This window comes from Dama dama, chromosome 16, assembly GCF_033118175.1.
Source record: "Dama dama isolate Ldn47 chromosome 16, ASM3311817v1, whole genome shotgun sequence".
Taxonomy (NCBI): Eukaryota; Metazoa; Chordata; class Mammalia; order Artiodactyla; family Cervidae; genus Dama; species Dama dama.
Window position 1 is genome coordinate 31,643,210 of NC_083696.1, and position 15,560 is coordinate 31,658,769.

The 15,560-nt window shown below is 38.8% G+C and overlaps 1 protein-coding gene across 9 annotated transcripts in view; it reads left to right on the forward strand.

Annotated features, from left to right (window-relative positions):
- The first annotated feature begins 5,259 nt into the window (after window positions 1-5,259).
- TUT7 (terminal uridylyl transferase 7) overlaps window positions 5,260-15,560 on the forward strand; it is a 59,568-nt gene continuing 49,267 nt past the window's right edge. For 6 of the 9 annotated variants that reach the window (XM_061163710.1, XM_061163717.1, XM_061163716.1 and 3 more), the window contains exons 1-6: window positions 5,455-5,576; window positions 6,737-7,287; window positions 11,242-11,423; window positions 11,786-11,902; window positions 12,399-12,576; window positions 14,301-14,389. In XM_061163710.1, coding sequence (XP_061019693.1) covers window positions 6,768-7,287; window positions 11,242-11,423; window positions 11,786-11,902; window positions 12,399-12,576; window positions 14,301-14,389 — 1,086 coding nt within the window. In that variant the 5' untranslated portion in view covers window positions 5,455-5,576; window positions 6,737-6,767. Of the gene's footprint in view, window positions 5,280-5,454; window positions 5,688-6,113; window positions 6,325-6,736; window positions 7,288-11,241; window positions 11,424-11,785; window positions 11,903-12,398; window positions 12,577-14,300; window positions 14,390-15,560 lie in introns of those variants that run through there. The other 3 variants (XM_061163713.1, XM_061163711.1, XM_061163712.1) reach the window with 3 other exon arrangements.

Here is a 15,560-nt window from a genome sequence, read left to right on the forward strand (position 1 = left end):
TACCAGCTTCTCTTATTTTTCTTAATGTCTAAATGTTGGACAGCCTCAGTGTTTAATTCTGGACATTTTCTCTCTCCATCACTGGGTCCAATGCTTCCCAAAGTTCAATCATATGTATATCATCTTCATGATTTTCTCTCTCCATCACTGGGTCCAATGCTTCCCAAAGTTCAATCATATGTATATCATCTTCATGATTTTTGACATCCCTCAGTAATTATTACTAGTTTTCTTTAAATGGATATGATTTTTTAAACTCATGTATTTGAAAAAAAGATTTTATATCATAACTATAGAGAAAAATTTGATATCATAAATAGAAGATAATCTAAAAATAAACCTCAAAGTACATAAATGCAATCTTCATAGATTTAAAATAATCAATAAAGACAAGTCATTATCTATCTATCTATCTACCTATCTATGCTAAAATGCACAGTATATATAATATATGTATATAAAATCCAAAATTAGTTACTAATGAGAACTGAGCTGTTCACAGTTAGTCAAGAATACTGACTGGATGTTTGGCATCACGTTTCTTCTCATGCTTACAGTCAAGGAACCTGAAGACCATGAGGGAAGATAATTTACCAAAAATCAAAGTAGAGGCAAAGCTGGAGCCATGGCCCAAGACAACTGAACTGCAGTTTCAGAGAGTGGTCTAAAGGAAGGAGAATTCAGAAACACTGGCTCCTGGGGGTATCAGGGTTCAGTCAGGGGAGAGAAGCTTGGTGCATGGTACAGTAAAAAAAAAAAAAAAAAAAGTTAAGTGCTAAAGTCTTAAAAGGTTGTGGTCACATTGCAAACAGGCCAGTTAAGCCATGTTACTATACACCTATGACTTTACCCTTTGAACCTGTTTCCTGGCATAATTCAGGAACTGTAGAATTGTGAGAAATCAGACACACAGTACTGATTGCTTAGCCCAGTGGTTAGTCAGTCAGTAGCAGTTTCCTTTCTTCCTCTCCCATCTTTTTATCACCAACACTGCCAAAGATCCACGAACCAACCAGCTCTATCTCCTTTTGAAGATACAGCTAATTTCCCTCCATCACTGCCTGGTGTCCAGGGCTGGGACAAAGGACCTCACCTGTGCTGGGCTGGTTGGCAAGGAGCTGGAGCAGCTTCCTGGTATCTTTTGTGGGTTGAGTCTGTAGAGACGAAGATCGCCTAGAGACAAATTCTGCAGCCTCAGATAGCCCCCAATTTTCAGTTGCAATGGGAGAGCTGCAGGCTCTAGGGAGTAGTATATGAGGCCAAGGATATTCTCAGGTTCCTGATTCAGTAAATGCTGAGGCCTCTTGGGAAGTTAAACCAAAAAAAAAGCCCTGGCAGAGCAGGGCTGTGGGGAACCTAAAGTCAAGCAGAGGAAGCTGAAATTGGCACTTTCAGGCATATCTTGAGGTTCCATGTATCCCTGAAAAGAGTCAATATGTTTCTGGATTCTTCTTGATATCAAGGAAGACAGATGGTAAAGCAGCCAGGAGACAGCCAAATAGGAAGAAGTAGTTGACCACGAACACTGAAAATCTCCTGGAAGTTGCAGCTAGATCTCAGGAGAGATGCATGATGCCATCAAGTGCAGGATGGGTGCACATTGGCAAACCACTGGAGATGGACGAAGCTGGGTGAACTAACCACGAGTCCCTGAGTATCACACCTCAGCATCAGATACCCAGCAACAAGGCAAAGAACAGAGACTGAAAAGACCAGAGAAGCAAGAAAACCCCTGAAAGAGCTTGTGGATATGCAGCCAGGGACACTTCTTTTCAATCATTCTGACTCCAGATCATCACACCCACATGGCATGCAAAGGGAGTGGAGAAAGAAATGTGAAATATGGGGCATATATCCAAGAAACCAAATCATCAAAGATGTGACTTAGCAAAGACTTGAGATAATGTTAACTGACAACTTAAAAATTTTTCCCCAGAGTTCCCAGAGTGAAGTAGAGCCCAGGGTAAGATTAGCTCAGTTTTGGGGGGGGTTGGGGGTGGGGTGGGGTGGGAGGAGTACATTCATCTAAGCAAAGTCCTAAATTTTCAATTTCAGGACATTCTGTACCTTTACTGTATTTTTCAACACTTTAAGAACAGAGACTATTTTCACATATCAGGCATTCAACATTTGTTGAAAAAATGAAAAGGATGAATGGCCCTAAATAAATGGCTGATTCTGGAACAGTACAGTCTAGGTTTTAATTATTCGCATATACCAACTCACCAATTTTCCCAAGGTTTAAAAACACATACTGGAAATAAAATTCTTTCACTTTACACAACTTCTTAGATCATAAATATAAGATCCTGGAATAATTTACTTAAGAGATTCTACAGCAGGCAGAAGCAGGAGATTTTGTTAGATCTTTGCAATTTGTTAATGACCTCTAAACCAGATAGCCCCCACAATGCTAATTCAAATTGTTGGAAACACATCTGGACCATGAAGCAATCACCTCAAAGATTCAAAGTGAAAGTTGCTCAGTCCTGTGCGACTCCTTACGACCCCATGGACTACATAGTCCATGGAATTCTCCAGGCCAGAATACTAGAGTGGGTAGCCTTTCCCTTCTCCAGGGATCTTCCCAACCCAGGGATAGAACCCAGGTCTCCCACATTGCAGGCGGATTCTTTACCAGCTGAGCTACAAGGGAAGCCCTCAAAAATTCAAAGAAACTCAGTATTCCCTCCATAGACATCCCAAAAGTAATCAAACCAAATTTAAAAATGCAAATAAAAAATACTTTAGACCCTTAAAAAGATGTATCCTCTACTACTCCTCCAGAACTCTAAACAGTCAAGACCAACTTTTGCTAAACCAGTTCTTCCATAATTACTCGACTAGGTGTGATGGCCCATGTAATAAATGCAGTCATGTATCATCACACTCCCTTTGGACCTTTTATAAAAGGTCACTGTCTGCCTGTCAGATCCTTGGCATGTCAGGTATTTTCAGAACCAAAGCATCTAGAAAAAGCATTATACGAAAGTTGTACCTACCTGTTTTAAATCATCTTTAGTATAGACAGTGGTTAAGAATACACTGCCTTATTAGTGATTGGATTCCAGTGGCTCTATTTACTTCACCATAAACACGATTTCCCCACCTTTATTTTTTTGTGTGTGTAATAAAGTTTTATTAAAGTATAAAGGAGATAGAGAAAGCTTCTGACACAGGCATCAGAAGGGGGCAATAGAGTACCCCCTTTGCTAGTATTAGCAATGGAGTTATATAATCTCCAATGAATCCAAAGAATGTCTGGAGGCTGCAAAGACCTCACCAGACTCACTCCCATAATTTACATTTTAAGATAACAGAGTTGGCCAGAAGTTTTAATCCAAAGATTGTCCTCAGGCAGGATGCATCCTTGTAAAGACCAGACCTACTCCCATAATTTATGTTTTAAGATAACAGAATTAGCCAGAGGGTTTAATCCAAAGACTGTCCTCAGGCAGGATACATTATTGTTATATAATCCTAAGGAATGTAGAGGAAAAAAAGTTTAAAGTTTGTCCTTTCTTCCTCCTTGAATATCCCAGGCCTCTCTCTCCTTGGGGACCCCTAGACTTCTTATCAACCTGCCTAGGAAATGACTCTCTCATTCCCCCCTTTTCTTTTAGGAGACTTATGTTGCCTAGGGAAAAGGGGCGTCGTTCTCATTCCATAACAGCTTCCGAGCTGACAAGGGGCGTTGTCCCTAAATTGGTGAGGCAACATATTCTCCTAATCCTCATAGTGAGGATGTCTGATCCAGGGGCTCCAAGTAATAGTTGGAGGAGGCTGTGGCACTCATAGGAGCTCGGACAACTATTTGTAAATTAAAAGCTTTTAGACGGTTAGAAAACCCCATTATACAGTTACAGATGTAAGGCAAAATAGTCATTAAACCAAGTTAAAATCAAAATGAAAAGTCACATTATGTCCATAGTTACATCAGTCCATCTTAAGGTTGTTAGATGTCATCAGTTTAAGAAGAGGCATCACATGCGATTGTTGAAGGTATTTACAGACTTGGGGAAAGTCCTTTCCTTGAAGTGGAGATGTCCACCATGGGACGCCTTCCACTGATGAAGAGGGGAGTGCTCCGCAGACCCAGCAGTTAGACCGATTGTGGAAAGCAGCATAGGAGTGAGCCCAGGACAGGAAGGCATTGCTATGAGCCCAGGACAGGAAGGCATTGTCTTGAGGATCAAACGGCAGACTCAGGATTTCTGGAGTCAGCAGAAGTAGGCTCACATAGATTGTCAGGCCCATCTTGTCCTGAAGGATCCCGGATGAGCCCCCCAAGACGAAAGGTTGTTGCTGAACAATGAGACGCGGGATTCTTGGCCTCCGGAGGAGATGAATTCAATCCGGGGCCAGAGACGAGGCTGGATCGCTCAGAGCTTTTGTGTAATAAAGTTTTATTAAAGTATAGAGGAGATAGAGAAAGCTTCTGACATAGGCATCAGAAGGGGGCAGCAGAGTACGCCTTCCCCACCTTTAAAATGGGGATAATATTTTCCCAGTGGAGCTGTTGTGAGGATTAAATGAGTAATTATTTGTAAAGCACTCAGAACAGTGCCTGGCAACAGCCAGTAAGATCCTGTTGGGATTAAAACCATAATCCCAACAGAATCTCATGGGTTTAAATTTAAACGCCCTTAAAAAGCAGATAAATCAAAACTCTTGCATTTCCTAGACACTCCCTAATTAGTTGCTCGAGGCTTTCAAAGTATTTATAACACGGCAGATAGCAGGGAAGGTAAACTCAACAGAAGAGACAGAGGGAAAAAAGGAATACAGGTTGTTCGCTAATTGCATTAGAAATTCTCCGTTCAAAAATTCGCGTATGAATGCCCTCCTTGGTCATTCTGTGCGATTATACATTTTTTTCAAAACAAGATTTTGTTTTTAAGAGAAACTAACCCGCACGCAATCTAAGAGGCGGAGGCGGGGCGGGCGGGGAGGAAGCATTTCCCTGAGCCTCACGGAGACCTGGGTGAACAGGAGACGCTTAAACGTTAGCGTTTCTAGAGAGTCGGTAACTAAGATCTCACAGAAACGGTCAATCATTCGAATTATCAGAAAAACAGCAAGCGTTACGAGGCCTCAGACCCAGGCTGAACTTGCCCACAGGCAACCCCAAGCATCCACGGATAAAGCCGAGCCTCCGAGCCGACCCGGGCGTATTGCTGCGCCCAGACCGCGAGCTCCGCGTCTCCCCGTGGAGAACCAGAGGCTTCCTCCGCACGCTTTCCCGGTGCTTTCGAGATCCAGGAGAAAGAGAAAGCGAGGTAAGTACACCTCCAAGCGAACAAGAGCTAATAGCCGAAGCCCCGAACCCGACCGTACCCCCGACCCCCGTAAAACGCGCGGGCGCAACAGCCACTGCGACGGCGGAAGCGGGAGGGGCGGGACTCCGGGTGAGGCGGGCGTTTCCGGCGTGCGCGACGGAGCGCTCGGGCGGGGGCAGCGCCGGCTCCCAATCGCGCACAATGAGACAGCGCTGAGCGCCGGAAGTGGGGCTGAAGGAAAACACGGAGAGGGAGCCCGGCCGGGACAGGAAGAGGCGGGGGGCCGCGGCGGAGGTGGTGAGTGTTCCTGGGCGCCTTTCCCACTGTGTCCCTTTCAGACTCGCGTCCGGGGTGGCTCTCCGGTGGGTTCTCCGGTCTCCAGAGTTGAGGGCGGGCCTGGCCCGAGAGGTACGTTGACTCCATCCTCTGCCGGCCTCCTCGCCTCAGTTGCGAGGACCAGGGATCCCCCAGGCCGTCGAGGACTGAGCTCTCGGGCTTGAGTCCGCACCTTCACTTTGTATCAAACCCCTCGGGGACTGGAGAAAAAGGGATCGGGGTGGAGGCACTCGCCCCCAGGCCCCTGTCCGGCCGGGGGAGACCCCGGAACCCCATCGAGGAGGCAGGTCACTTCCTGCTTCCTGGTCCCCGCGGTGGCTTCGTGGCCAGGAGTGCGGAGACGCCTCCTGTTTCTCGGTCTCCCACTCAGAGGATGGAGACTGAGGCAGATCGGGGGTGGGGCCGTCACCTGGGGATCGAGGAGGGAGAATTGCTGTTTCATGACAAAACCGAAGTTGTTTGGGGTGGGGAAATGAGGACTGGGGTGGATACCGGGAGTTGTCCCTTGGTCGTAAAGCCAGCCCCTCCGACCCGAGCGGAGCCTTGGTCGGAAGCCCAGCCTCTCTGTAGCCCGAGCGATCGGAGCCTGTCGTTCTGTATACTGGCGAGCGGAGCCGAGGCCCCAGGGTACCGAGAAGGGACTGAAAAGTGGAGTCGAGAGATGTACTGCCTCCACAAAGTTTCGGTTACTCTCTATTAACACTTAAAAGTAATTGCCAGCTTGTTTTTTTAAAAGACTGGGGAGTTCTCTGAAGTATAGGCTCGGGGTGAGGTATTTGGTTTTTTTGGGGAGGGGCCAAGGTTCTGAAGAAAAGAGCTTTCGTTATATAGGTAAATGCCAACCAGCTTGGTATGAGTGACATTTTTTAATATTGCAGTTTTTAAGACAGATTTAGTTTTCATCTTCATATTAAATAGTACTAATTTCTATGAAGATATTATAAAACTAAGCCTCCCAGTTCTAATATAATGCACTGATTATTGGAGTGTGATGGAAATTAGGAAAAGAGTTTCTTGCAGGCTTTTATGCATCTGTACAATAAGTGTGTGACATTTTGTGAATTTGATATGATGCCTTGTTATATTGATAGTTTGATGTTTCTCCAAAACACCTTCTTCAGGTGAACAGGAAGAAAACTGAAGTCGAAGACCATGGGAGATGCCACAAAACCTTATTTTGTGAGGCGTCCTAAAGAGCGAGGGACTACAGATGATGAGGATTTCAGAAGGGGTCACCCTCAACAAGATTATTTAATAATGGATGATTATGCTAAAGGCCATAGCAGTAAAATGGAAAAAGGCCTTCCCAAAAAAAAAGTAACACCAGGGAACTATGGGAATACCCCCAGAAAAGGACCGTATGCTGTTTCTAGCAATCCATATGCATTTAAGAACCCAATTTACAGTCAACCCACTTGGCTCAATGACAACCACAAAGATCAGAGTAAGAGATGGCTCTCTGATGAACTTGCCAGTAATTCAGACAGTTGGAGAGAATACAAACCTGGACCTAGAATCCCTGTTATAAACCGACCAAGAAGAGACTCTTTTCAGGAAAGTGACGATGGATATAGGTGGCAGGATGGAAGAGGCTGCAGAACTGTAAGACGACTATTTCATAAAGAGCTGACAAACCTGGACACCATGTCAGAAATGGAAGCGGGAAGCCCTGGTAATGTTTCCAACTTGTCAAGTTACAACCCTGAAGTCAGCAATGTCTTATTTTTCATTCAGAGGAGCTTTATTATTTTCAGCAATGCAGTTCCAATTTTTCATAGTTTTGGCTTATTTAATGTGATTATTTTAAGGATAATCCTGTTATTTGGGAAGCTTCAACACACTGCATATATTGATTCCTTTAAAAGTTTACTTTGCCACAAGGCTCCTTTTACCTTAGTAAAAGTATGTTTCCCATTGGTGCTTTTTACAGAAGAGGGTGATCTTATCCCCCTAGGGATATGTCATAATTTCTGAGTGGTATGTATGTATTTTCTAAATTATATATTGTAATTTTGTACTTGAAATTATGTATGTCTCCATAATATAAATGACAGAATGTAAAGCTTAAAAAAAACTTATTTGATATAAAAGCATAGTATAGATTGCATGTATCTCCTGGTACAGAGGGATACACATATTTTGTGTGAAGTATCAATGTCTAGAGGAGGAGAGTGCAAGATTTTTTTTTTCTCAAAAGTGAACATAGCAAACAGGTTGAAAAACATTGGTTAAAAAGTCGGAAATTCAGTTAAAAGCTTTGCCTTTTAGTTTCAGTAAAACCAAAACCCAATTCTAAGCACCCTATGTGCTTGATAATTGCCCCAAAGTTGTTATTTATCCCTTCTTCTAAAAAACAAATAGATTTTGTCCATGTAGCAGAGAAACAGAAGAATCAAACAGCCTTGTAAATCTTTAAGCTGAAAAGAACTTGAAGGAATTGCAGCACTGTCATGATGTATCAAAGGTAGAATCACAGTTTTACAGAGCAGGTAGCTGTGTCTCCGGAGAGGTTAAATTTGTTCCTACTTGTTTACGCAAAGTGGTAGATGAGGAAGTGGGACTGAAGTCATGTACTGTGCTGCTCTGGCCATGAACTCGGCCTCACTGACCTGGAATCTGACAGAGAGAAATGAACACGTATTCATAATTTCTGGGCTTTCGAAGTTTGTGTATATTTAAGTAGTTCTTTATTACTGTGTCCAAGTGGGACATGGACATTTTAATTTAGTTATCAATTGTTAGTCTTTCAGAAAAGGTTGATTTTGAGCAGCATTATAAAAGGAAAGGTTTACAGCTCAAAAGTTTGCCACCAGATAGATATTACAAGAGACTGAAAGCCTGTTTTTCTGTATTCCTGTCTAGTCTTAAAAGGAAACCTTAAGTGATATTGAATGGGACCTGCAGTTTTTACTATCTTTTTGTTGAAGTCAATCCAAAACGCTGATGTTTTCTCTATATGAAATTACAGGCGTTTGCTTTCAGTTTGGAAATGAAGGACTGTTCAGTTTTTATCCTTTAAAAATCTTCACAAAGAAAATGTTAAGCTTTGGCATAATATTACTTACTGTAGCAAGAAGTTCAGTTTATAGTATAAGCTTTGCATTATACTCAGAGTATCCTTAAAAGGCTCTCATTAAAGGAACTGAAATTTTCTTAAATCAAACTTATACCTTAATAACAAAGGTTCTTATTAAATGATATGAAAAAGATGTAATGAAAATTATCATAGCATTGCTTTGTTTTTTGATACTAACTTTGTATTTTTCAGTTCCCTGTACTGCCCCTACCTACTTCATTCCTCAAATATCCTAGATTGCCAATTTAATATAGTTGGGACAGTGCCATTAATGATCTTAGCTGGAAACATCCATTCAGATACATGTATCTTTTGTAAATGGAATAATGGACCATATTCAAATAAAATATGAGAAACTTGGAATACTGTATGTAGAGAATTCATATTACTACCTAGAGCCTGGGAGGAGCCAGGTAGTCTTCCTCTAAGTAATTATGGAAATTTTTTTTAGCGATACCCAGCTTTGCCTTCCTCGATTCCCTCCAATGAGATTTTATTTGACTGTTTTTACCATGCAGGCCTATGAAATTCAGTTTAGGATTTTGTATACCTTGTCAGTTCTGGTTAATTTATTTGTTTATTTTACAAAGTAAAAGGGAGTTCTAATCTATTTTAGATGTGAATAGCTTTCCTACAAGAAAGGATTTTTCTTGTATTGTTAGGTGAATTTCAGAAATCCATCCATGCTCTAATCTCTGCTTCATATCCCTTTATTTGCTTTAGTCATGTGTGCCTGGACAAGGTACTTACTTTCTTGGACCAGCATTTTCTGCATCTGTATCCTGGGGATAATATTAGCATCCATGATAGGATCACTTTAGGGATTAATCTGAAGCCACCTAGGGTACCTATGTTGCATCTGTTGCATGAAAAAATAGTCAATATTGGTAGCTGCAGTTGTCATCATCAGGCAAAATCTGTGCAGCCCTCCACTTCTCTTTGTAAAGTTAACTGTACTTTTGGGGAGAAATTAAAGTCACTCTTTCTAGAAAAATTATATAGCAAATATATCGAGAAGCCTTTGTAATCGAGAGAGAGAAGTGAAAAAAGGAATTTGGTTCCATATCAATTTTTGTTTTGGTGAACCAGCAGTGAGGTTTTAAAAGATTGTGCTAATTTAGTTGGGAATACAGGAAGTGTTAAAAAGCAATAGACTGATTTTAACTATTTGTCTTTTACTATTTTGTTTGGTCCATTTTGATTCCTATTAAAAAAAAAACTATTTGTCCTAATACTTCTTTATTCTTTTAATTGCTGCTTTATCGTAGTATTGAAGCTGTTTGCAGAATTTAATTATATTCATCTCAGGGTAGTTTGAGTACATTGCGTGCTGCTTTTCCTTCAGAGCTTTTTTTTTTTTTTTAAATTAAGGATCCCATACCTCCCTTTCCTGACATAATTTCTTTTCAGTCAACTGATTCATTGTACCTGCTGTACAAGTAATGAGTTCCACTGAAAACCTGTCATGGCAGCTGCTTCATGCAGAGCATTTCAGTTTGTTTATATTTTCAGAGAATAATTTTTGGTAAGCCATTTAAAAACTATTCAGTCCACTTAATCACAATTTTAATTGAGGAAATGAATTTCATTTTACTTTTATATGGTACTAGCAACTTCATTTTCAGAACTTGATGGAAATTACCAAAGCTATTTAGAACAGTTTTTTTTTTTTGTAGATGAATTGCACAAACGTCTTCAGTTTTACTGAAGTTGAAAAGTCCTGAGTCTTAAAAAAGGAACAGATTCATTTATCAGTTATAAGGACTGTAGAACTAACAGCAGAGTTTATAAGCAGATGAATTAGTCTGTACTTGCAGAAAGCTTTTATTTCCATTGCTAATTTGTTTTTGTTTTTTCATTTGAAATGTTATCTGTGCAGGCTCATCAAAGAAGCTAAAATGAAAGTAAAGATAAAATGGTTAATAGTTGTCTTCAGTAAATAAAATTTTGGCTTCAATTTCTTGAGTTTAACGTGGGGGAGGGCCCAATTCTATGATTGCCCGATTTACAATTTAGTAATGGATTTTCACTCCAGATAAAGAATGAAGTTGATTTCTGAGTTCTTTGGAGATACATTGTCCATCTTTGGGGTATACATTGGGGTTGTATACTTACAAAAAATGGAAGCAAATGTGGACAGTTTTCTTTAGAATACCAAGTATCCTTACAGGTATATTAGAAATTATTAAATATAGAATTACTGATGTATACTTGCTTTCAAGTCATAATTTTTACTATTTTACTGTTTTTACTATTGCTTGAAAAAGCTCAGCAGTATACCAGGAAGAAATGATAGAATCAGATTATATGGTTGAAGTAGAAGTGTTTTGTTTTCCAAAAAGATGGCTTCTGTGGATTAGTGTATCCACATGTTGAGGTGCTTAGTGAGCAGTTAAGCATATCCATGGGAGAGGTGTACCTTCCCTTTTGCTCTGCGTTCAGGTGTCATTCAGCTATCACGTGATTTCATGAATAAATATGTAAGCTCTGCTTTGGACTTGGGAGTGGTGTTATTCCGTATCGCCAATAATATTTTCCCCCTAACTTAAGAAAACAAGAAGCCGAGGTCCAGACCTCGGAAGCCACGGAGAACTAGAAACGACGAAAATGAACAGGATGGAGACTTGGAAGGCCCTGTGATCGATGAGTCTGTGCTTTCAACGAAGGAGCTGCTGGGCTTACAGCAGGCTGAGGAGCGGCTGAAAAGAGACTGCATCGACAGGCTGAAAAGGGTAACTGCTTTATTTGTTAGTTAAAATCCTTGTTTTGGTTTAAACTATGTTAGTAATTGGAACGTGCTTTAATGAATTATATATCCTACTTTGGTATTTAAGCACTATAGAGCAAAAGTGATATTCAGTTTGATTTAATAAAGTTTCCTTTTTTTTTTCAGAATTTCTTGTAAAAAACAATCATTAGCGTAATGATAGTGACAGTAATTTATTAACAATTTAATAAGTGTATAGGAAATCATCTTTTGGCCAGCTTTTGTTTACCTGTATTTTGTCTCTGTACATCTTGCTCTCTACATGTCTCTATAAATACGTATTTATATGCAAATATATACATGTCTGTAAATCTCTTCAAATTGTAGCGACCAAGAAACTACCCTTCAGCAAAGTACACCTGCAAACTTTGTGATGTTTTAATTGAATCCATTGCATTTGCTCATAAGCATATCAAAGAGAAGAGGCACAAGAAAAACATTAAGGTAAGTGTAATGTAACCTAAACACATATGTTTGTCTGTTATTACTTGTCATCTTTATGACTTTGCTTAAGACTGTGATACTAATAATTTGGTTATTTATATTGCTGAATTTATGTTAACCAGAATACTTTATACTGGTCAGATAGGTTTTGCTGGGTAGTCTTGTGAATTTCCTTAGGACAGTATCAGGACGGATGAAGCCAATGCTAGGACCTAGATATGTGTCCTTATGCCAGTAATAACAAAGTAAATAATTTGCCATTGCTGTTTCTAATGTTCTTTCCTTACACTTTTTCCTTATTCCTCCCTTCCCTCTATTATCATTTTATGTGCATAAAGAAGTGTGTGCATGTTTGATAAGATGAAGACTAACACAGCTAAAGGGAGAAGGAGGGCTGAGAAAAATATTCAAGAGTACTGTACAGGGTGTTGTCTCAGTGACTGGTAGAAGGTAAAATGGTGTGAGTCATTTTTAATCTCAACATTGATCTTAAAAGGAGAAGCAAGAGGAAGAGTTGCTCACCACGTTACCCCCGCCTACACCCTCCCAGATAAATGCAATTGGTATTGCCATTGACAGAGTGGTACAGGAGTTTGGCTTACACAATGAGAACTTGGAACAGAGACTAGAAATTAAACGTATCATGGAAAGTGTGTTCCAACACAAGTTACCAGGTATTTTCTAGATTTGTTTTTCTTTTTAGCTACCTAAAATACCCCATTCATTTTTCTTACCATTAGTTAATTTTTGCCTAATAGAAATCAATTTGCCATGTTCTGAAGCTCTCAATTTTTCGTTTATGTTTTTGTACTGAAGCTCTTTATGTTTTTGTTTTTCCTGGCTTACCCTAGGGTAGCAAAGACTTTTACATATGTTGTTATTAACCTGTCTTCATTGTGAGTTTCATTGTGTTCGTCTACATGTCCCATATTAATTAGAGCACCATGGGACTTTTGTGTATATGTTTTGTTTACCTTTCTATTTATTTTCCATCTCTAAGTTCATTTCCTTTTTTAGTTGAGGTATAATTGGCTTACAGTATATCAGTTTTAGGTGTACAGCATAGTGATAACAATATTTTTTATACATTACAAAATGATCACCACACCTTTCTACCTATGTACATTGACAGAATATTTTGAGTTAAAGTGTCCTGGAGTCATTTTCAAGTTATCTCTGTTCAGAAAAAGTTCTGTTTAACCAAGCTTAAAAGAATTGCACCATCTAAAATGAGCTTTGAAAACTGTTTTATAATAAATTTTGTGTACTGTTGAATTGATGTTTCCAAGTTATGTCTATGGAGCCATGAAAAACTATTTTTTTATAGAAAGCTCCACAGGTGATTCTAATCCACAGCCAGGGTTGAAAACAAATCACTACTTGAATTTATCATTGTATTACCCATCAAACTATTCATTTTACTGAAATATTCATATAGTATATGATTCATATTCATATATTTGTGTTCAGAAAAATAAAGAACAAGAATCTGTTCATTTCCTTATATTAGGTATCTCATCTTTGATGTAGACAAGTTCCTGAGATGTCATTTGTAATTTTGATTTTTGTCATAGATTTCCATTGTAAAATTGAGTGTACTTTGTCTTGGAAAAATTGTTAAAACCCAAAGAAATTACTTGACTTAACCTGGGAAAGAAAAAAGATACAAAGTTCCCTTTTTTGGCCCAACAGTAGTAAAACATTGGGGGGAAAATGCCATAAAATAAATATAGGTAGTACCCATACACACATCTTCCTGTAAAGAGTGACTCACTTTTTGCCTAACATTTTAAGTTATATCAGTGATATTATAATCACTTTCTAAAGTTTTCCTGAAAGGATTATATTATGTTAAATTAAACTTTTTGTTCATAATATAATGAGTATTCATATTGAAAGTAATGTAATGCTGATTTTTATGATTATTGTTTTACTGAACCATGATCTTTATAGTAAATTCCACCTATGTATGCTTTCAAAAAGCTGAATGAAGTATTTGCATTAACTCCTCTGTGTACTCCAAAGTTTATAAACATAACAAAGTTAGACATCTCTTTTTGACTTCCATATTTTAAAAATCATTTCAGCTAGTATTTTCTCTGCAAAATGTGAAGTAATAAAGGAAGTATTAATGTATTTTACAACTTGTATGAAAAGAGTGGCTATTAAAGTAAACTACTTTTCAATGCAGTCTTCCCTTTTAAATAAAATACAGTGAAAGCAAGAGCCAAGAGTCACCCATTCTTGTCCTTTCATTGTGCCAGACTTGAACACTGTGTTTCTTTTGTGTGTAGTTTTAGTTGACGGTTCCATTTCTGAAATAGCAGTGTCTTGCATTAACTATTGAGAAATTTTACTTTATAAATGACTTCTATTTATTTAAAAAAATTTTTTTTAGATTGCTCTCTGAGATTATATGGGTCATCCTGTAGCAGATTTGGTTTCAAAAATTCGGATATAAACATTGACATTCAATTTCCAGCCATTGTAAGTACAAAATAAATGGTAGAATTTTCACAGAGTGGTATGGAAGTTCTATTTTTTTTTTCTCTAAATGTGAGCTATGTGTGGTTATATTTTAGATGTTTAAGGACAGTTTAAGTGTAATTTTTTTTTCCCTAAAACTACTTTGTTTTTAAAAGTATAATTTTTTCCTGAAAATTTTTTTTAATGTTCTCTGTGCCTTCAATTTTAAAGAGTATTTCTTCTTGTTCTACATACCTTTCATGCTTTCTTCAAATACTGGTTTTTTTAACCATGTGAATCTGATGACATTACTTAGCTCTATTAACTTGAAAAGATTAAATTATCTTGACAATTCAGCTTTGCAGTGGCAGCAAAGGATTTCAGATTTCAAATGGGTGTGTCTGTGTATATATATATATATATATATATATACACATACATATACATACATATAAACATTTAAGACCTGCAAGCTCCCATTTATTTCTGAGTTTCCTCTTACATACACCCACCTTGTAAAAATAATTACACTTTTGAAGAACTGCACCTAGCCTAGATTTCTGGCTTAAACATGGTTCAGAAAGATGTTGATGAGTCAGAACTTTAAAACTGGAAGGCACTTTAGTAGGTTATTCATTTCCTTACTGGTGGTTCCTGCAGGCCAGTTTGCAAATGGTTTATGCCCATTTACTTGGGTTACTGCTTAAAAATAGAAGTAAAGATTTCTGACCTCCTCCCCCAGATGTTCTGTTTCACACTCTCTCATTCCTTGCTATCCCCAATTGCTATAGCTACCTAGTCAGTTGACCAAGATTTTACTTTTCTTTTAACCTTAAATTCTAATATTTTACCAGCACGGCAGTTATTTTGATTTCATGTCATTCATTCGAGTCGGTGTGATATGCCAAGCACTATACTAGGTTCTAGAGGACAAAAAAAATAGGATTACTTCTTCATGAAATTCATACCTAGTGAAGGAGATAAGTAATTATGTATAGATAATTATAATAAGAGCAATTCAGAAAAACAAGGTTCTGTGACAGAAAACAAGCAGTCCTGAAGCCCCTTTGAATGGATAACATTTAAGCTGAACTCTAAAAGATGAAAATGGATGGAGAGTGAAGGAGTGTTTTGGCTTGAAGGCACATCATTTGCAAGCATTGAGCGTGGCCTGTTCAAGGAGCTAAAAGGA